Source organism: Ptychodera flava, chromosome 20 (genome assembly GCF_041260155.1).
Source record: "Ptychodera flava strain L36383 chromosome 20, AS_Pfla_20210202, whole genome shotgun sequence".
NCBI classification, from domain to species: Eukaryota; Metazoa; Hemichordata; class Enteropneusta; family Ptychoderidae; genus Ptychodera; species Ptychodera flava.
Genome location: NC_091947.1, coordinates 26,929,011 through 26,952,792, shown reverse-complemented (window position 1 = coordinate 26,952,792; position 23,782 = coordinate 26,929,011). Strand labels below are relative to the sequence as shown.

Genomic DNA, 23,782 nt, shown 5'->3' with positions numbered 1-23,782 from the left:
GTGATATATCCTAGACTATTGTACAGCAATCTAGTATCTATCCTGTGATATATCATAGACTATTGTACAGCAATCTAGCATCTATCCTGTGATATATCCTAGACTATTGTACAGCAATCTAGCATCTATCCTGTGATACATCATAGACTATTGTACAGCAATCTAGTATCTATCCTGTGATACATCATAGACTATTGTACAGCAATCTAGCATCTATCCTGTGATACATCATAGACTATTGTACAGCAATCTAGCATCTATCCTGTGATACATCATAGACTATTGTACAGCAATCTAGCATCTATCCTGTGATATATCCTAGACTATTGTACAGCAATCTAGCATCTATCCTGTGATACATCATAGACTATTGTACAGCAATCTAGCATCTATCCTGTGATACATCATAGACTATTGTACAGCAATCTAGTATCTATCCTGTGATACATCATAGACTATTGTACAGCAATCTAGCATCTATCCTGTGATACATCATAGACTATTGTACAGCAATCTAGCATCTATCCTGTGATATATCATAGACTATTGTACAGCAATCTAGCATCTATCCTGTGATATATCCTAGACTATTGTACAGCAATCTAGTATCTATCCTGTGATACATCCTAGACTATTGTACAGCAATCTAGTATCTATCCTGTGATACATCCTAGACTATTGTACAGCAATCTAGTATCTATCCAGTCATACATCATAGACTATTGTACAGCAATCTAGTATCTATCCAGTCATACATCATAGACTATTGTAAAGCAATCTAGTATCTATCCTGTCACTATGATACATCCTAGACTATTGTACAGCATCTAGCATCTATCCTGTGATACATCCTAGACTATTGTACAGCAATCTAGCATCTATCCTGTGATACATCATAGACTATTGTACAGCAATCTAGCATCTATCCTGTGATACATCCTAGACTATTGTACAGCAATCTAGCATCTATCCTGTGATACATCCTAGACTATTGTACAGCAATCTAGCATCTATCCTGTGATACATCCTAGACTATTGTACAGCAATCTAGCATCTATCCTGTGATACATCCTAGACTATTGTACAGCAATCTAGCATCTATCCTGTGATACATCATAGACTATTGTACAGCAATCTAGCATCTATCCTGTGATACATCATAGACTATTGTACAGCAATCTAGTATCTATCCTGTGATACATCATAGACTATTGTACAGCAATCTAGTATCTATCCTGTGATACATCATAGACTATTGTACAGCAATCTAGCATCTATCCTGTGATACATCCTAGACTATTGTACAGCAATCTAGCATCTATCCTGTGATACATTTAGACTATTGTACAGCAATCTAGCATCTATCCTGTGATACATCATAGACTATTGTACAGCAATCTAGCATCTATCCTGTGATACATCCTAGACTATTGTACAGCAATCTAGCATCTATCCTGTGATACATCCTAGACTATTGTACAGCAATCTAGTATCTATCCTGTGATACATCATAGACTATTGTACAGCAATCTAGCATCTATCCTGTGATACATCATAGACTATTGTACAGCAATCTAGCATCTATCCTGTGATACATCATAGACTATTGTACAGCAATCTAGCATCTATCCTGTGATACATCATAGACTATTGTACAGCAATCTAGCATCTATCCTGTGATACATCATAGACTATTGTACAGCAATCTAGCATCTATCCTGTGATACATCCTAGACTATTGTACAGCAATCTAGCATCTATCCTGTGATACATCCTAGACTATTGTACAGCAATCTAGCATCTATCCTGTGATACATCATAGACTATTGTACAGCAATCTAGCATCTATCCTGTGATACATCATAGACTATTGTACAGCAATCTAGTATCTATCCTGTGATACATCCTAGACTATTGTACAGCAATCTAGTTCTATCCTGTGATACATCATAGACTATTGTACAGCAATCTAGCATCTATCCTGTGATACATCCTAGACTATTGTACAGCAATCTAGCATCTATCCTGTGATACATCCTAGACTATTGTACAGCAATCTAGCATCTATCCTGTGATACATCATAGACTATTGTACAGCAATCTAGCATCTATCCTGTGATACATCCTAGACTATTGTACAGCAATCTAGCATCTATCCTGTGATACATCATAGACTATTGTACAGCAATCTAGTATCTATCCTGTGATACATCATAGACTATTGTACAGCAATCTAGCATCTATCCTGTGATACATCCTAGACTATTGTACAGCAATCTAGCATCTATCCTGTGATACATCATAGACTATTGTACAGCAATCTAGTATCTATCCTGTGATACATCATAGACTATTGTACAGCAATCTAGCATCTATCCTGTGATACATCATAGACTATTGTACAGCAATCTAGCATCTATCCTGTGATACATCATAGACTATTGTACAGCAATCTAGCATCTATCCTGTGATACATCCTAGACTATTGTACAGCAATCTAGCATCTATCCTGTGATACATCCTAGACTATTGTACAGCAATCTAGCATCTATCCTGTGATACATCATAGACTATTGTACAGCAATCTAGCATCTATCCTGTGATATATCCTAGACTATTGTACAGCATCTAGCATCTATCCTGTGATACATCCTAGACTATTGTACAGCAATCTAGCATCTATCCTGTGATACATCCTAGACTATTGTAAAGCAATCTAGCATCTATCCTGTGATACATCATAGACTATTGTACAGCAATCTAGCATCTATCCTGTGATACATCATAGACTATTGTACAGCAATCTAGCATCTATCCTGTGATACATCCTAGACTATTGTACAGCAATCTAGTATCTATCCTGTGATATATCCTAGACTATTGTACAGCAATCTAGTATCTATCCTGTGATATATCCTAGACTATTGTACAGCAATCTAGTATCTATCCTGTCACTTTGATACATCCTAGACTATCGTGCAGAGGCAGTGGAAACTGAACAGAGAACAGCAATGGTGCCATCTCCAGCATCTGATTTTCATCAGACTGGCTTCACAGAGAATGTCTGTATCTTCATCACCTTTGTACTTCATTGACAATGATAGTTCCTGCAGTGTCTGGAAACAGGAGTGGTTGCACTGACTCCTGGAAGAGTCGAATGACTGCAGATTTTGTTTTTGAAAATTTGTGAATATATATAATGTACTTACCATATATGGTGGCCGTAATCGCTTGATCTTCTCAGTTGTCATGATCAAGGGTGGTGAACACATGAATCAAACACTGTACATTTATTTGGCAAGTTTTTTCTAAATGTCTGTTTGTCTACTTCAACTTGTCTGAGATTGACCCCTGATAACCTTATGGGTGTATGGGTCTATGTAACCCAGATACAGTGGAGCAGTTTCGAAAGATAAAACACTCACACCTCATAGCGGTTTCTGAATACTTCTTTCATTTTCCGGATATTTTCCCCAGCACCTCTCGACAAGTTTTAATGATCCTATCATGACCTTTAACCCTTGCAGTTTCATTGGTATGGATCCACTGCATCCAGAACACTCCGTGAAAGCCAGCCTACTGACTTCATTCAGTATTAATTACCACAGTGTTACTCACTTTCAAGCAAAAACAAAATGTCTATCTTCTCACAGCAAAATCTGGAGTTTTAGGTGAAATTTGAATGATACTGGTGCACACGATAAAAATAAACCCAGAACGCAAGGTTATCACAGGGGTCATGACCTGAGTTGTGGTGAAACTTGATCTATGGACTTACATAACATGACCGGTACTGTGGTTAGATGTACTTTCACATCCTGCGGTTTCAATTGAAGATTTTTTCAAGGTTATCTATTTTGGCAATTCTGTCTCGGATGTTTGGTAATCGAGAGCCATCATCGAGACTACACATTGGAGAAAGGACCGTTTGTCTGTATCATGGATGGTAAATATGGCAGCAGTTTGCTGCATATTTAGGAACATGTGTAAAATGGTTTGTGTACCACTTTATAACTATTGTGGTTTTCCTCTATAGATAACTACATGTAATGTACATTATGACCCGTCAACGGAAAACCTTGGTAATGTGACCCAGAAAAACTGGTAAGATGTACTCTGTACTGCCCCAAACAAAGAAAACACTGACTGTATGATAAAAGACCCTTGGGATCTACACACTTACATTGTTAGGTTTATTGCTTTAATCATCATCATCTAAATATTGTTTTCATTGCAATGCAATCAATTATTTAACAATGAGACTGGACTAGTCACATTTATCTTGAAATGCAATAAAATATTTAATAGATTAGAACACAACCATGTAGCTATATAATAGAACATAGAATATCTAATTTTTGATGAAGTTCCATAAGACAACAGTTCAAAACCTCATTTGACCACACACAGAATACTGGTTGCTCTGACAGCGGCCATGCTAATTTCCTGCTCAACGCTTGGGCCGTTCCATTGTAAAGATGGGGGAGACCAAGACTACTTACTCTGGGGGATGTCTTCTGCTCTGTATACCCTCAGATTGAAACATCCTTTCCGTAGCTGGATACCAGCTGGACGTAGTAAATTTCTGTGGATAGAGCACAAAATCTATTGTAAATATTTCACGGCGATAACTAGCTTTACATCATCCCTTTTCAGTGACTTTAGAAATATGTACAACAATAGCTAGCAATACTCATAATTATTTCATTCTCATATTTTACATGACTGTATTTCTTCATGCGTTTCATAATTTTTATCAGTATAGCTAAAAGAATTTCTAAACAGCCATATTTGATATGTACAAACTTTCTCCGTTACCAACATTTCTATACAGAATATACAGTAAGATATCAAATGCCGGTATCTAATGGTTCTGAATATGTTAAAAATTTTGAAATATGGCATTCAAAATGTACAAAGGACTACATTGTAATTTAATTGGATATTGGCGATAGGAAAATGACCAAGTGTACTAACTGCCTTTCGATTTAGTGAACAGAATGACAGTTGTACAGGGTTGGAGAGAGAGAGGGAGGAAAGATAAAGAGGGAGAAAAGAGAGGGAGAGGGTGGAACAGAGTAAATAAAACATTGCAGGCCTTGTTCTATGTTTACTGCTAAGGGGTATGTCAATAAATTCAAACAGTAAATCATAAATTACCAGTAATGACTGTGAAAGTAATTGGTACACTGGTTCTATACCCTGCATATCATGACTTGTTGGAACACGAAATGTTTATTCAATGATTTTTGATGGCTGTGAAATATGTACAATAGAGTACACATACACAGAACAACCAGTGCATGACACACTTGTCCGTTAAATATCCTATTTCTTGTTTCCACATTAAAATTTGAATGCAGGCAAACTCTGAAAATTTTGCAGGTTTTCTGTATTACTGATTGAGAAGTTACTGGCATGTTAGACGTGACTGTTCGACTCAAAATTATGCTGACATTTTTTACATGATTATACCCCTTTCACTACACAGATAGTGGAGTTTTATTTTCAGTGGCTGTCATAAGTTGGCAGGGCTGCATTAATTGCGGTTTTCCCACTCTCACATCTGCACAAAAATCAAACTAAAGTCCAGTTTGAAGTTTAAAGCCCAGCAATCTCTACCCATTTTTACAGTACACTTTATAATTTCTTTCTCTAATCTGTTCTGTCACAACGTCGTGTATTCAGTTACGGAGTAGAAAATCCTGTTTTTTGCCAAGAGTTTTCTTTTAAACAGATTTTGTCAAGTGTTTCAATGTATACAGATGTGCATTGATGTGAAAAGCCATTTGTTTTATTATTTTATATCTAATATGCACAGAAAGAAATTCTTGTCATGTCAGTTCAAATTTTGCTGTCATTATTGTCTCTGAGTTCGGTGACAAGTCTGCCTGACAGTAATTCATTTGGGTATTAGACAGGATGCAGTTTTCATTGACTGTGACGTTCGTTCCTGTCTTGCATTTTTTAACATCATTGTATTATTTTGATACACAGTGAAGCGTTGTGACTGACTCGATGTATGTGTCATAGTCAAGCACCTAAAGCATGCTGGGAGGTCCCCACGGTGTGATCTGTTTCTCACGGTAATCCACACTCCAGATTGAATTTAAAGAAGTGTTTCACAGTATGAATATTTTACCACTTGAGTTATCCCTATGGAAGAGTGAGATTTGAAAGTGTTGTAACATTTTTCAACACTTTTAAGATAAGTTTCTGTTTGCCAACCCTGGTAGAAATTCTAAGGTTTGTTACTAAATACAGCAACTAGTGTGCAACACTGGCTGTGACTGGAAAAAAAAAAACATTTAAGGTAGTTTGCGCCTCAAAAGTGAAAGACTTAACTTTTGCTCAAACTTTCCTTGAGGAATCTTTCAACCATTCTCTTTCAAAATCAAGAATAAAAATCGGGGGTCACCATGTGACTTTTTGTACTAGGGAAAAAAATAACTAAAGATTTACCAATATTTAAAATTCAAAATGGCCGCCATCTCTGCGTTAACTCTATGGAGAAAAATAAAATTTTTCAAATTTCAAAAAACTAATCCATTGAAAAGGTTTCTTACAGCAAGAGCTTTAAAATGAACCTCCACAAGTGGTAGATCAGAAAAGAATTGTGAAAGTTTGAGAGTCCAAATTTGTGTCCCTCAGGCGTGTTCTACCTTAAACATAGTTTTTCATCTTTTACTTCTGTGTTGATCATAGAGACTCAGAGTTGGGGTTCTTGCACATAATCTATATGCTTGTCATAACAACATCAGTATACTGACAAAATAATATTTTGCTTTTGTTTCTTTCCACAATTTCAAAGACAAACCTTGTCAACCAAACTGTGCTAGATGGGAAATGACGCTTTTCTAGGGTAAGATTATTTCATAAATCTCCTAGCAAGCCTTTGGGAACTATCAGTTGTGACTCTAATTTTCTGGAGTGTCGAAACTAATGGTTTTAGAGTCGTAAACAGAGATATAATCCTTCTATCCCCACTGTGTTTTAGAAAGGGCATAAGTAACAAGTCATAAAAACCTTTAAAGAAAATGAAATCAACAAATTATAATTTATCAGATTGGGCATTCTTCATCACCATCAACTGAGAATATATCAATACTTTTTGAGCATGTTTGAGAGGTGTAAAGTTAAGTTAGTGCTTGACATTTTGTTTTTTTTCAACTGATTAGATTTGAGTGATAAAGTTTAGCAAATCACTCATTTGCTGCAATATCAGTGATTCTTTACCTTTATTCAATTAAGTTTCTCATTAATTATCCAAAACCTGAAAGATGAGAGATATCAAAATGGTTTCCTAAACCTTCTTCCAGCTGAGCTTCTCTTTAGTAAAACAAAACACGACATTGAAATATTATAAAAGTATAATGAAAATAAGTGTCCATGTCCCTTGTATGGTAAAATTTATAAGCCCTTAAAAAACATGTATAACAAATTGTGACTTTTCTCAGGTCGACAACAATCTGTGACTTGGAAGAGGAAATTCAATTGAAGTTGTGATAAACTTGTAACCGATCAAAAGGCAAACTATCAATCAATTAATTAAACTAAAAATAAATCTGCTTTCAATGGTATAGGTAGAATAGACGTAAAGTTAGGCAAACATACATGAAATTGAAAACCACTTCAATTTATGCATTGACGTTGTTTCTACTCCAGTGATAATGTCCAAATACCTTGTGTCTAACTATCTTGTGTTCAGCTCATCAGTACAGCCTATATGGTGTATGTGTATTATGTGTAATGTTAACCCTTAAGTGCTGTAATTTTTCCCATCAAAATTTTAGAGCAACATTTTACCAATTTTTATGAATTTTTCTGTAATTTTTTTTATGATTCTTAACCAAATGGTCATTACATTTTATCGGCTACAGTTTTTATCAAACTTTGGGCAAAAAATTGACTGGGATATATTTTTTAAAGGCGACAAAAATTGACTTTGGCGCTCAAAGGGTTAAATTTTATCATTGGTAACCAAATTTTAGTCTACACCAGAGTTAAATTTTTAGTGGTAATGAAGTTGTACACAATAGATATCATATTGACTAGGCTTATGCTTGTTGTCCAATTCATAATTAATGGCAGAACAATGAACAAACATGTTTGTTGCTGAAAAACAGCTGTAACAATATTATCATAGGTATTACACCTTTTACTATACGAAGGAAAAAAGAAATTGCCACTCTAAATATTGTTAAATGTTACCGTAAGTTCTGTAACAAATTATGGAAATGGCAGAGGTTATACTGCAATGCAAAAGTCACCATTTTTTTGTAGAATTTTCATTTTCTAAAAATCTGTCTCCGAGGCTTATTTGAACTTCAATCCATCTCACACTTCACTGCTACAGCTATTAAAATCCCAGGATACTGTCTGCAGGTTTCATTAGAATTTGTGGGACCTCAAAGAGGCTGATATTTTGTCAAATTATTCCGCCTGAATGTTAAAACCCGTAAAATCTCATTGAAAACTATGGAATTAATGATCCATAAGATATGCGGACTCGCTGTTCAAGTCACCGTAACTTCAACGGCAATTAGCTGGAAAACTTTGTCTGAATTCTAATGCTTGTTTTCAATCACTAGTAATTTATGAAAAATCTGTTTGGCTAGTGTCATGACAGATTTACAGGGTCCACACATTAAAAGTCACTTAAAATTCAAAGACTTTCTGAGCAATTTTCCAGGACCTTTTGAGGTCCAAAATACCATTTTCCAGGTATCATTTTCACAATACATCATCTTCATACAAGATTTTACAGAAATATTGTTTATGATACTGTGACTGATCATCTTGTCGTTTCCTGGACACTTTAAAATTCAAGGACTTTCGAGGATTTTCCGGGAGCTTACAGACACGGATTTACACTAACTGCAAACACATGCAAAGAATCCTCAAGTTCATGTGCACACAACCTATACTCAAGTAACCCAATTTCCTTGTACAGAGGTCACACTTTACCTTTGAAAACTGTAGGATTTGGACAGACCAACGGGGTGAGAAATGGTTAGAACACTTCTATAGATTCTGAACTTCCGCACCAATAAGGACACATGGTAGACATCTAGAAATCAATTTTCAAAACCTGATTGTGACAAACTATAGATTTAACTACTTGTAAATTTTTCCAATCATCATAATCTGGTGTGTATCAATATGAGAAATATCTGTCATGGTCTCGGCAAGCCTTTAGAATCAACAGTAGTAGATTTGTGACTTTTCATCAACCGATTATTTCTCAATTGATGCTGACACATCTCTCTCCAATTGAACATGCCCTGTCTCTCTATTTATGGATTGTCTATTTAATATAGAAGGTAATTGGGAGCGTCACCAGAGTGTACCCGTATGTGGAGCATGCCACTTTCTGTGATCTCTGGGTACAAAACTAGCTGAGTCCTTAGTATGCACATTTAAATGACATTGTCATGTTAGCCATTATTGTAATCGCTAAATGCAATACATTGGCCGTACCGGTGACAAAGATAACGGAGATCAGGCCAGAAAGGTGAAAATATTTTTTAAACCATGATGATAAAATTTGTGTCCACAGTTAAGACTTCAACTGACAACAAGTTAATGATTCAGACTGTGTCAGTCATTAACCCAAGGACTCGCCTTGTAGTCCATGATAAAATTGACAAATAATTGACAAATTGAGAAATAATTGATGTCTAAAACAGAACCTATTAAACTGTAAAAGTGTATTTTCTTCTGATGGCCTATACAGCATGACCTAGAACTCTCTTCTTCTGCAATGACCTTGACCTTGGCATATTAATTAGCATCCAATAAGACAGTACTTTGTTATCATTTTACACCGAAAGTTATTGCATTAATTTTTCACGTCGGTGTTCCTCATTACCAAACAAATTGGATTCCTGCCGGAGTATTGGAATTCACCACGGATGATTAAAGGGGACACCGGAGCACATTTATATTAGTGTCACCCCTGTTTTAAGCTTTGCCTACTCATATGTCAAGGATGTTGTGGATAAACCATCCATTGTGGGTTTTGATAATAAGTTTTGTTTCGTCTGCTCTAAGTGTTGCATGATTGTGAGTCGAACAAAGCATATCACAATGCACTGGGTTTAAACCAAGATATGCTGACAGTCAGTTGAAGATTTCAATAAGTCGTCTGGGAACAAATTACCTAGGGAGGAAATGTATGGATGTGTATGATTGTAAGACGGGAGATAAAACAACCAACATAAACTGAATTGTAAATTGTTATAATATGTGCCACAATTTCAGCACTTCCAAATTTCGGTTATCACTTGCATAGAAGATCAAGATGTCAGTAAACTTTATCGAGCCATTTCTTCAAATGAGTATGGCTTCGTTTGCCCACATAGCTGAAACTTCATCACCTTGTGTGTAATGTTAAATACGCCCGGCAGTAAAATTGGGCAGAAAATTTCACAACTGCATGCTTTTTGAATCCTGGAAAATTGATCATTTTCCGAAAAGGTGACCATGATTATGAAACTGGGAAGACCTGTGTACTAATTCAGAATCGTTGCAGGCTCTGAAAGACTACTGCAGTGGAATTTGCCACGGTTCACAAGGCAATCTCCGGGGACTTGAATCAGAGAGAATTCTGGGATACATCACTTGCTGTTCAGGCCTGCAGAACATATTAATCACCTCTGTTCTAATAGATACATGAATTCCAATCGCACAGGAAATGATTTGTGCAATTATCTTGACACTTGTCGGGATTGTTTGCGTTTTTTATCACAGGGGAAATGGGACACAAAGATTATATATCAAACAGTTACACCGCTGTCATTCCACAAATGGTGTTTCAAACATTTGCCATGAAACGACAGTACTAGATCAAGGGATTCTGACAGTGTGATGGGTCTCTCAGAACTGAAAAATTGGGGCCAAAATTTATGATCACTTTCTACACGTGTATACAACTGTCATGCATGTATGCCTGGACGGAAAAGTAACTCTGTCCTTTGGAAATGAAAGTTATCATGAATTAGGGGTCTGTTCTTCCGTCTTTTGTTGATAATATTTGACTAAGGAGGAAAAAAATGTTTGCAAGTCGGAACGAGATGTAGAATAGCAACAGCCATTAATTATTTCAACACACTGTAGCTATGTAAATCATGGCAAATACTTTCGCACCACTGCCTATGACAACAGACCGACTATGGTCGTTTTTGTCTGAGGTATTGCAAACATTAGCCATTGTCTAAATATTTCATGACAGTGTAATGTAATTAAAACGCCATCCGAAACACCTGTAAAATGCGCTTACCAGACAGTTCAAAAGTTCAAGCCATACATCATATCTGCTATAATTTCATAAATTACACCCATCACACAAATAGTAATATTGTCCTACTATTTTTTTTTGTCAAGGCCATCTGTCGGGGAAAACAACCTGCGGATCATTCACTGACTGCAGTATTCATGTTTATGTTTGACATTTTGAGTGGAACTCTTCAGTTGATGTGGAAATACAAAATAATTACTTATTTGAAGATCAGGGTATTAAATGTATTCATTGGATATGGCTTGGACTCAAAATATGACGGACTCATTTATTATTGACAGTTTTGGAGTGGATTTGGAAAAGCAATACACCTATTTATTTCCATAAGCTACTTATCAGAGCCCTGAAATGGCCATATCATTTTTCCTAAGTAATGACTGTAAGAAAAAAAGGAAAATTGTGTTCACTTGCCACGGTAAAAACATGGACAACAAATGTATTAAATGATGAGGGATGTCAATAACTTGCTTTCTGACAATCAGGTTGTCATGGAAACTACCGGTATCCAATTCTAGGCTATGGAGCGAAGATGATTCTGAAACTCACGATGACAGCCAGCTGATAGCCTTTTGCTGATACTTTTATCAGTGTTCATCATGTATCTGTATTTTTTAACCCTTTGAGCGCCAAAGTCAATTTTTGTTGCCCTTGCCTCAGTCAATTTTTGTCAGATTTTTGCCAAAATTTTGATAAAAAACTCTGGCCAATGAAATGCTGTGTTCATTTGGTCCAAAATTATCTAAAAAATAACAAAAAAGTTCATAAAAATTGGTAAAATGTTGCACTAAAATTTGGGTGGGAAAAAATGCAGCACTCAAAGGGTTAATATCCATATTCAAGATGTTGTGATCATAAAAATGTTAAAGCTTGATAGAAACAGCACTGTTCCTGATGATTGACAATGCAGGCATCATAAAAAAGAAAGCAACCTGAATGGACTACGATATCAGATGAGCATAACTTACAGTAAACCCCAAAATAATAACTTCCACCACAAGCAATTTGCAAACTTCTGGAAAATATATTGCTTGGCAAAACAAGTTGGCATACTCAACTTTTGCATCCTTTTCCTCACAGATAGATCAACCCAACATATCAAAAACAGTTGGGCTGTACTAATTTCTGGTACTGAGAGGGTTCGAGCTAAGATGTGAACAGCGCTATTCTGCATACATTGTTGGCTCAAATTCACCAGATTTTGCTAATGGACAACAACCATAACCTGCTAACCTTGTATTTTATGCAACTTGTAATTTAAAAGTTTATGCAACCTGAATATCAAAGACATTTTTCAAATACCATGAGTCAAAATTTCAATAAGACACCATCACAGACTCAAAATAGTGAACCTGAAATTCAGATGAAGTATATTATTTTTTAAATGAATTTTCATGTTAATTTACAATTTGCCAAGGTAGGAATGTAGATACAATTAATTTTCAGTGGCTGGCTGATTGCAAATTCCTGCAGGTCTAACAGCATAGTGTACAAGGGTTTATCTACATTTTCAACAACAACAACCTTCATTTGTCAAAAATTCACATTTTGTTGGTTGTATAACAATAAAGTGACCATATGGAGGGACAGAGAGTTGCCATTGTTCCAAAAATAAACCCAATCAGCTGTATATTAAACACAATACTGATTACGGCAATTACAAAGTCTCTTGCCCCACGCCGCTAACGAATCACCTTGACAAACCATATTGATAGAAATAGTCCAATGGTAACTTGATTTGCATGCTAGACTGTGAAACAGTAGCAAGTCTTGTGAAACCATATTACAATCTACAATTATCCTAGGGGGTATGTTTCTATCTATTTATTAACAAAGGTACCCCCAGACAAAAAGATATGATTATACGGGATGGATCCAGTGTTCTCCAGTTCTGATAGTTCATGTCTCTTGGCACTTTGCCTGTCATTCACTTCGCATTTTGATTTTACCTTACACCACTCAAGTTGCTGTATGTTATCATTAATCGGTAATTAATATAGTGTGTCAGGTGTTAACATCCAAAAAGTCAAAGGTAAAATTTGAATATTCATGAAAAATGATGATGTCACTGACAGAAAATCATGATGTCACTGCACTTGACACCACTAAACATCACATGCTTAAAAATTCTCTGTTTTTTCTCATGAACTATGACCATTTGCTACAGGTTATATACAAAAGTGTTTATCGACTGCTAGGGGAGTGTATCAAGCTCTATTTGAACATTCCTTCAACATTTTACCATTCTTTATTTTTCAGCCAAGAATTTAAAAGTAGAAAAGACACAGGATAATCATTTAATCAGACCAGATTTCCAATTTTGCAGTGCTGACTACAAGTTCAAGCTTGCTATGTAACTATAAATACTTCAACAAGTACAATCTGGTGGTCGTGCCTGTTGTTGTCACAAAAAGGAAAGTGGTTCATGATGATGAGTGACTAATAACCAGTGACATTCATCTCGCCCATCTACTAGTAAAATATCATTTATGGTAAAATAAATTTACATTTCAGAGGTAATCCTTGATGGGTTGATATTTTGATAAAATATTTGTGGCACCTGTACCTCACAGACAACATCTCTCACAGCATGCATGATATTTCATGATGAACTAATTACAATTACAATTACAAAACTTACAGGTCTACTTCAAACTTAGCAGACATCCATTTCCCATTTGTCTTCATTCAGTATGAACAATAAAAACTATAGATATTTCCAATACGGGAAAGTGTATGTTTTGGAAAGTCATAACGGATCAAATTTACCAGAATAACTGGTCTGCCAATAAGAAATATGATTACATTAAAATTTTATGCTGACAACATCATCAACACCCAATTAGCAGTATCTCAAAAAATATAATTCCTAGTCTATATTCAGTATATTGGTAAACAATAGCAATTTTCTCATTTTCTGATGGCACTTCACGACTTCTACTTCATGCATGAACACCGATAACCTAACAAGCAACTATATTTCTTTATCTTTGAGGTTTTCTAAAAATAAAACATCATTACACTTTTGAAAAGTCGTTTAAAATATCTTTTGATACTTTGATCAAACAAAATTCTATCTTGCTAATGAAGTGTAAGCAATGCATAAATGGGTATTGATACAGAAGTAATCTACAGTTCTATTTCTGGTTCTAATTGCATGATGGCAGGTTCTATCGAAAAGTTTTGGACGGGTATGGTAATATGGTACTGTACCTGTTGTTGGAAACTGTTTTCAGATAGTATGCGCCACAAAAGTGAAAGACTTTAAACTTTTGCCTGAACTTTCTTCATTTAAACTTTCACAGATTCTCTTACTAAATCAAGAATAAAATTAAGGGGAAACCATGCAATGCAGGTATTGGAGAAGCAAATTACCTATTATTAAACATTGCCCGAAATTTGAAATTCAAAATGGCCGCCACACCTCTATTAACTCTAAGGGGTAAATTAAAATTTTTAATTTTTGGAAAACTAAGGCTGTGAACATTTTCCTTTCAGCAAGAGCTTTAAAATGAGCCCCACCAAGAGGTAGATCAGAAAAGAATCAAACAAGTTTTAATCGTCTGAATATCTGTCCCCTATGTGCATACTACCTTCAGTTGAAATGGATGTTTCACTGTTGTAGAAAGCAGGAAGACAAGTTCACCAGGTACTAGGCCTGGATAGTTTAATACCACATTACAGGACACTAGCTATATTATTCCCACAACTCAAATATTAATCCTTCTATTGAAACCTGTAATCTGAACACAAGAAATTAACTCAATAATTCATTCCCGGATAATGTCATCAAATAATGATGAAAAAAGTTGCTTTTAATAATTTGCAGAATATTAAATTCCTGAGTCTGCGCACAGCCTGAACAAAGTCTTACAAACTTGTGTAATGTATGGCTTTATTGCACAGCTGTTAATTCATTTCCGGCGAAACTTATCAGACGTTAAATTATTGACAAACAGGATGTGAGAGTACGGCATCTTATCTGCAACTTCAAATGTGCAAATGTTTCTGCATTATTTCCTCCTGCCTGATTACTATGATCCATATAGAGACGGTACAATATAACGGTAAAAGTGCCATTTTCGTCGCTAAAATGAGGTTGAACTCTGAACAATGATATATTTGCACTTGTTGATCGAATGACAGTACACGTCAAATGATGTGTGTGTTTTATTCGAATAACACGAGCTGCACCATAAAACCAATTGGTTCGTGTCTGTTGCCTTGGTAACCAGTGTTCTATTAACAATCTATTGTTGGGCAACCCACTGGATCCCTTCAATTGCTGAACATTAATATTGCTGGTATGTCTGTATTAAATTCTGTATTTTCATCAATACTCGTGTTTGCCCTCATTTCGTCATTGAAATTGTTCCGTAAGGATGAGCCTGATTAAAACTTGTGAATGAACTACAGAATTGTGACTGAACTCAATACCACTCTGACACTGGTGTACTGATGAAAATTTTTGATTGAAATAAGGAAAGAAACTGGCTTCACACCAACAGAGATGTAATTTCACATTATTTGGAGGAGTTTTCTTCTGAAAACATTTGCTGTCTGTCCCTCAATAATCCGAGCCATAATACCTATAATCTCCTTATTGGTATGTTCCATTCGATACTTACTCTGGCCACCATTTTAGCTGGTACACACCTCTTTCTTTAAAGCTATTTTAAATTTTCATTGACACCAAGTAATTGCATGCGATAATTAACAGCCAGGGGATGTTTATTTTGTAAAACAAGCGCAGGGCGGGCCAATTCTAAACTAATCAATAAAACGGAGAGTACTTACGATTCGATGTCATCGCTGTCATCTTTTGACTTCTTAAACATCTGTAAAAGCACAAATATGACGTATCAGAAAAATGAGATCCATGGTTTTGTTTTGCATTTTGACACAGAATCTGTTGAGCTATGCTACTCTTTTGTGTAACATGCATGCGAGTACCAACTACCAGCTTAGGTGTTCATTCTAAAATCCGAACCTTAATGATTGCACATTTTGGTTACAACTCATGAATATCATCAATTCAGTAGCATGTGATATGACAGAATTGCCCAGTGACGTTTAAAAATGTGTGAAATTTCTCCATAATTTACCCTTTCACCGCCAAATTTGCTGCTGATATGTAGCGTGCTCAGAAGGTTATATCTGATTGGTGGATTGTCAGTATTCACAGCAACTTAGGGAGTCTGTTGTGTATAATTCAATAATAACAGTAAGATTCAGCCAACCACTTGGATAACAGCTTCCCAGATGCTGCACATCAACCCCCAAATTTTGATTCAACCCCCTTGTTTCTTGAGGAAGATGGAGCTTTACATCAGAAATGAGGGAAAGGGTAAAATATTGGATCTTCCTTCATAAATGCCTATGACATGCAAAAAGAAAAGTCTTGCAGAGTAACGGTGGGAGAAAACATAACTTCCAACAAGTCTGTCATACACATGGTACTGAATTGAGAAACACAATACGTGAAAAGTACGGACAGCAGTCAAAGTTTTGTGAGTGTAATGAGATGACAAAATGAAGTGAATAATTAAGACAAAAAGTCAGAGTGAGTCACATGACAATGACTAGTATGTTTAAAAAGAAAATTTATATCTCGCGTCTTAATAAATCTCTCTCCTGTATTGTACACATGTAAGTTTTAATTTCTTTAGCAATAACCTCCGGAAGAAATCATGCCATGGTTGTCAAGGTTTCAAATTTCAATACTGAGATTATCAATTTTTTTCTAATCAGTTTCACCGTTACTGTACCAAGATAAATGAGCTGGATTAAAGGTCTGGTGAAATGCCCATGTTGCAAAATCACAGAAATACAGTTGATGGTCTATAAAACAGTTACATTCATTTCTTTTTTCGTTTAGCGCGCGTGATTATGAAATATGGCAAAAGAAAAATGCAATGTGGGCGTGTCCCCGAGCCTCTCCAGTCGACTTTTTTCGGCTTTCCGAAGTTTGCCCGACGCCGTATCTCATAACGGGAACTAAAGTATTTCACACCTCCGTAAGCTCCCTACGGGGGGTAACTTCTAGGGTTTCCGCTTACATGATCAGGATAGTGTCCTCATTCACTATGGGAGCACGTTGTTCTTTTGGTGGCTGTGACAGCGGCAAGAACATGAACGGCTCAACTGTAAATTATTTTAAGTTCCCGTAAAGTGTTAAGTGTTTGAACCATAGGATGTGCTTGTCTCTGCTGGTTCGTACGATCGGCCACGGTCCCTCGGCTGAGCCTGCCTCGCTACTCGCTACACAGAAGGTTGGGACCGCAATGCAAATCAACAGCATGAACACCAACACTGAACGTTGTGACTGCCATTAAAATGCACTTGTCTACAACACGGAACGTCGAGACCGCAATGCAAATCGACAGTAACTTAGAACGTAAATGGGACCGTGATTAAAATGCACTACAAGTACAACCACAACACGGAAGGTTGAGACCACGATGCAAATTAGCTGCATGAACAGCAACACTGAATGTTGAGACTACCAATTAAAACGAACAACAACACGGAACGTAGAGATCGCGATACCAATCATGGAGGTAGAGTCCTCCTTGATACAAATCGACAGCAACATGCAACGCGTCGTTGGGACGGCAATTAATTGAAGAACAACGGGGAATACCAGACCACGAGGATCGCGATGCAAATCGACCGCAACATGGAATGTTGAAGACCGTGATGAAAATCCACAACACAGAACATCTAGACCGCAATGTAAATCAACTGCAACACCGAACCTTGTTGCCTCGATTAAAATGCGTATGTCTGCTATGTATAGCAAAAGTTTCAATTCTCGCGAGCGAGCGTTCCTATGCCCGCTGTACACTAGACAAAATGACCTCAAATTTATGTCGAGGGCTCGATTGCGTGTGTCTTAGTTTCAATTCTCGCGAGAGCCATTTATGCATGCTGTACACTAGACTAAATGACGTCAAATCTCTCGCGAGACTTGGCACGATTGCAAATACGTACGACGGAAAGAACGCAATAATACGGAAGTAGACACAGTTTTTGCGAATCGCCGAGAGAGAAGCGCAGATTAAACAAAAGACTAAAAAACCCACGTTTTTTCTTTATTTTACCATATTTTTTAAACAAAATTCAGTTTCGCCGCTGTGGCGAATTAGGATCGATTTTTTTGGCCACTTCGGATTTCGATTCGCATTGGCGAACGTGGCAAATGGGCAGCGCGAACAGTGTTTTGTTAGCGGATACCGGGCAGAGATAAGGCGGCGTTGGACCGCTATTCGATGTAAATGAACACACCAGTGACGTCACAGACGGCCAACCATTATCCCCGCTATGGGCGTGACCTGAGTGTCGCAAAATGACCCCATGAAAGCCGCGCATAGAAATATCAAAAAAATTAACACTTGCGCGTACTTTTAGGTTGCAATTCTGTTGCGAGTGTAATAGTATTGACCCCCTGGAAGATATTCAGTCACACGAACGGGACCATTTCACCAGACCTTTAAGCAAATACACAGTATTGATGAATAAATCAAATCCATACTCCGCACACCTTACCGGACAGTTTCAGGTGCAGAGTTTCGGAAACTGTCAAGTTCACAGAAACTCTCATCCTTCTTGTATCACACGGAATGATCCATCATGCTTTACTGTTTGCATTTTTTAATTTTCTTCATCAATTTTTCAAAAATCGACACCGTAAAGTATCCTCACCGAAGCATGAATTTGTGGTGAATTAGTGAGATGTCAAGTCACGCCATTTGCATGACATTTTTTTCATAACAAATAACTGCTCAAAACGTACAGGACAAGACAGAGGAATACAGAGTTATATGCTAAGCTGTAGTCCAATTAAATGAGGCCCTGGGGGGTTAAGTTTCTATGAATTGATATAAAAGGCACCTCTAAGACTAGCAGATTTCTACGTTTAAAAAAACTTCTCCTGTCATCCTTTAGCTTTACCTCCTTCACGTTGTCAAGCACCTGCACTGACTATTGTATGAAGAGATCGTCACTGTACACAACAAATTGCAAAGTTTAGCAGTGTTTATCCAACAACTTGGCATAATAACTTGGTCAAGAGATATTGATGAAAACGTGTTAATACATACTGGTATGTTTTGCAAACAAAAACTGTGAGGGCTGTTAATACTTCACACATAAAAGCCGTTCAACAGGAGAATCTTCTCTTTTTCATGAATTTCTTCAGTAAAATCAGTAAGTCAAAACAAATTGATTGGAAACACTGATTGAATTTTCTTGTTGGGCATTCATCTTCTCTCAAAGGAGCAAATCAATGAAATTTAACTTTCAGGGTTCATGGCCTAATACCAAGAATTACACTGAGCAGTTGATGACATACAGATACACAAGCGCATGTATTTCCTGCTTTGCTGTCAATTTTCCATTTCATGTGACAACAGGAAAAGACTATATTTTTTGTCTTTTTTACACTTTCAAGTTCATCACTTTCATGAGAACTCATAGTGAATGTTGCAATATTTTCAATGAAAGGTGAAACAAACTAGAATCCTGTCAACTTGCGTCCAGTAAAAATTTCCGACATCCTTGCCTTATGCGAAGAGTTCCTATAGTTTCTAGTATCAGCTGTGGTATATACGGTACATTTGTACATAACTCTGACAGCAGAAAGTTTACAAAAGTGGTATCAATACGAATTCAGATTTTTTATCTGTGTCCATATGCTACAACGAATGAGATCATCCAGTCATTTATCAACTGTTATCAAGCCTTTGTTGATGGATATACAACAACTACGTGTAATGAGTCAGTCAGTCTCTCAGAACACTGTGTATTTCAGATGAATTTCGGCAAAAGCTGCTAAAAATTTTGCAAGATGGCTTACTTAAATAGGTTTTCTGATAGTTTCTAGAAAGTGGCTGACACGCTGATTCAATAAGTAATCACATATTGCAAGCTCAGATTTAGAAAGAAACAATCCCCCTGACTGCTGTGCTTTTCTACCTCACAAATGTTTTAAGGTAGAACGCACCTCGGGGACAGACATTCAGACTCTCAAACTTTTACAATTCTCTTCTGATATACCAATGTGGGGTTCATTTTAAAGCTCTTGGTGAAAAAAAAACTTTTCACCGCTTTAGTTTTTCGAATTTCGAAAATTTTTATTTTTCTCCATAGAGTTAACACAGGGATGGCGGCCATTTTGAATTTCTAATATCGGTAAATCTTGGGTAATTTGTTTCTCTAGTACCAAAATTTGCACGGTGACCCCTATTTTCATTCTTGATTTTGAAAGAGAATGACCGAAAGATTCCTTGAGGAAAGTTAGAGCAAAAGTTAAGTCTTTCACTTTCTAGGTGCATACATTTCATTTTTCAACATCTTTGTGTCAGCCCTTATACACTACATCTCGACATTTAAGTTGTAAATTTTCTGAGGTCTAAAACAAACTCTTTTGAGTATGTGGCATACCAGTTTAGCATCCTGATCCTTACACTCTTACGACGAGGTTTTTTTTTATGCTTTTCTTTTGCTCTACAGTGCATTTTGAAACTATCAAAGCCATAAAACATTGTCTCTTCATTCAGTTTCCAAACTTTAACTCCCTAAACCTTACAAACCTATATATTACATACAGATTACTTTTTCCGAATGAATTTTCATTCTAATTCCTTGATGACATTTACTACTTCCTGTAGGACATGGTCATTTATAAATCTTTTATTTCATTGAGTGGTATTTGATTTCTATGTGCTCATGAGATAATGTGCATCCCAAAGGGCTAAGATTTCAGTAAAGGCTTAAGCTGTGACGTGATTTGTGTGTGTAATTTGTATCAGATGCCGCATCAAGGTGCCCAAAACTGTGTTCTGTACAACTCTTTGTTGATGGCAGCCCGAAGTACAGTAAAATTTGAATTAATTTTTACAAAAAATTACACAATAATTTCTTTACAACTGTAACAGATGGCAAATGCTGCATATGGATTTAACAGAACCAAGCAAAACCTTGTCACTACAATTTTAAATTAAACAGCAGCTTCTAATAAGAATTTTATTGTACCAGTTAGGATAAAAGTTGATAGCTAATTTTGTTCACTTTGCAGGAGCGTCCTAAAACAAGTAAACAAGTAAAAGTGTTGGTTTAACTTGAGTAAACAAATGTATGCTGGACCAAACCACTGGATGAATGAGGGATGACTGAGACAGTGAAGTCTTTGGCGATGAAGATTTTTTTCTGCTCCAAACCATTTGCCAAGATTTGATCAATATCATGGTTCAAAATGCTGATTTTTCTTCACTGCAAACAAATTGGAAAATGTTCATACACACATCTTTCAGATTTGACTGATCTTCCCTGGGATTTTTTGGAGACAAAAATCTACTAGCACTGGTGCACTTCCCATAAACTTCACCTCTAAAAGTAGACAACGTATCTTTTTTCATGTTCAGAACTACATAGAAGCATTTTGCACCAATGAGTGACGACTTCCTCACTGTACTCAGTTTTATTGTAAAACATTATTCTAACAGTAGTTTGGCACAATGCAGAACGGCAGTTCAATGTAAGAAGTGATCACCAGCGTGACTGATATGCACATCTGGACTTGGAGCATGATTAAATTACACTTTGTAATTGGGGCTTGTCCCCATACGAATGGATATAACTTGGATTTCATTTGCAATTCCGTCATGTATAACTGCCTCAAAGACTTTTTTCTGTCTAGATTTAATGTGTGAAGTAGCGTGATAAATACAAACCAGGGTGTGATGACCTTATCTGGTGATCTTTAAGATGTGAGTAATCTGAACAATTAGACATGCCCCAGGGATCATAAAAACATCAAGACTTTTTTTGACATGTGACAGTGCATAGTTCCGGCATTCATTTTCACACCTAACAGCTGATCAAACACTGAACTGTAGACTAACAACACAACCGACAAAATGACTGAAAAATTTGAGCAAAAACTCAATAATTATATTTCAAAAAGTTTCCACATTTCCATGTGTCATGACAATAATATTATTTGCAATATCTTCCACTTTTGTAATGTAGAAATATTATTTTTCCTCTTCTGTTTTTTTTTTCAACTTGTTTTATGTCCAGTTTTATTACATTGGCACTTCACACAGGGTACAGTACGCGGCAAATAAAATCTCCCTTTCTCGGAACACTTGCATGTACGAAGGTGAAATTTTACCTTGGTGCAAATGCTGAGTGTGTATGGTACATTGTACGTGTGTTTGTGTTTACATTACTATTCTACTTTTACAGACTGTTACAGGACTCCATACCAGTATATCATTCTGTGACAAATGTGATAACAAGTGTGTACAGTATGTTTGTTTGTGTTTACATAACTATTCTACTTTTACAGACTGTCACAGGACACCATAATCATTCTGTGACACATGATAACAAGTGTGTACGTTTGTTTGTGTTTACATAACTATTCTACCTTCACAGAGTGTCACAGGACACTGTATCATTCTGTGACACATATGATTACAAATGAGTGTATACAACAAACAACGAGACAAGGGCAAACAAGGTGTGGGCAGACTACACATAGATGTGCTGGTAGCTTGTTGCCATTGCATTCCCTGTTTCCATTTTTTCATGACAAGAATTGTCGTCCCTGTAAAATAGTTTGTGATTACTCTTGCTATGAGCCGTCAGATATTTTCACCGGCCATGATTTTTTTTTGACATCCTCTTTGTTATTCCATGTACACTGATGTCAAAATTCACAGAGTCATAAATTAGGAGAGTCTACGCTAGGTAACACTGATGTACCAGGATCACTGTTAGTCATCGCTTCCTTGTCCACTAATCCTATTTAAGTGATTTTATTCCCGGAAAAATAATACGGGCATTGAAACTTAAACAAGCTGGTATGATAATATATCAAGTACCGACTAAGGTAAACTTTCATTCTCTGCTTTCTGACTCGCTGCCAATTTATGCTTCGTCAGAATGGGTCAGATACACGGATTATTACCTTCTTGCAGTTTCAGAACTAAATTCTTGCATTCATTACAGGGCTATTAATCTTTTCACCCCCGATTCCCTGTATAGAGGTCCAAACTTACCATTGATAACAATGGGTTTGGACCAACCATGTGGTGAAAGGGGTTAATTATGAATTTTTTTCACAGCTTTCATAATCAGTAAAGTACAAACAATCAGAGAAGAAATGCAGGATATTGTATTCAGTTCCCAGTGTTTATAATATCACAGCAAAAATATGGAATATTTTCTTCAATTTTATGTTGACAAAGTTTCAAACTCCAGGTAGTTGAATTCCTGAACGAATGCAAAATTTCTGTGACTCCGGTAAATAGCAGAGAGAGAAAAGCCAAATATTTGCAACGTAGCAAATGGTATAAAGTTAATGTTTCACATTATGATAGGCATGTGCAAATATAAAATTTACACATGTAAAAACAAGAGAAATACTTCTTAAATAGCTCGCATACAGCCCGATTCAGTCATGTAAAAATAAACAGA

General features: G+C 36.4%; 1 protein-coding gene across 41 annotated transcripts in view; it reads right to left on the bottom strand.

Moving 5' to 3' along the window:
* Nucleotides 1-23,782, bottom strand: part of LOC139120453 (myoferlin-like) — a 137,903-nt gene that overhangs the window by 61,430 nt on the left and 52,691 nt on the right. For all 41 annotated transcript variants that reach the window (XM_070684865.1, XM_070684872.1, XM_070684876.1 and 38 more), the window contains 2 exons: nt 16,094-16,134; nt 4,503-4,585 (listed from right to left, as the gene is read on the bottom strand). In XM_070684865.1, coding sequence (XP_070540966.1) covers nt 4,503-4,585; nt 16,094-16,134 — 124 coding nt within the window. The remainder of the gene's footprint in view (nt 1-4,502; nt 4,586-16,093; nt 16,135-23,782) is intronic.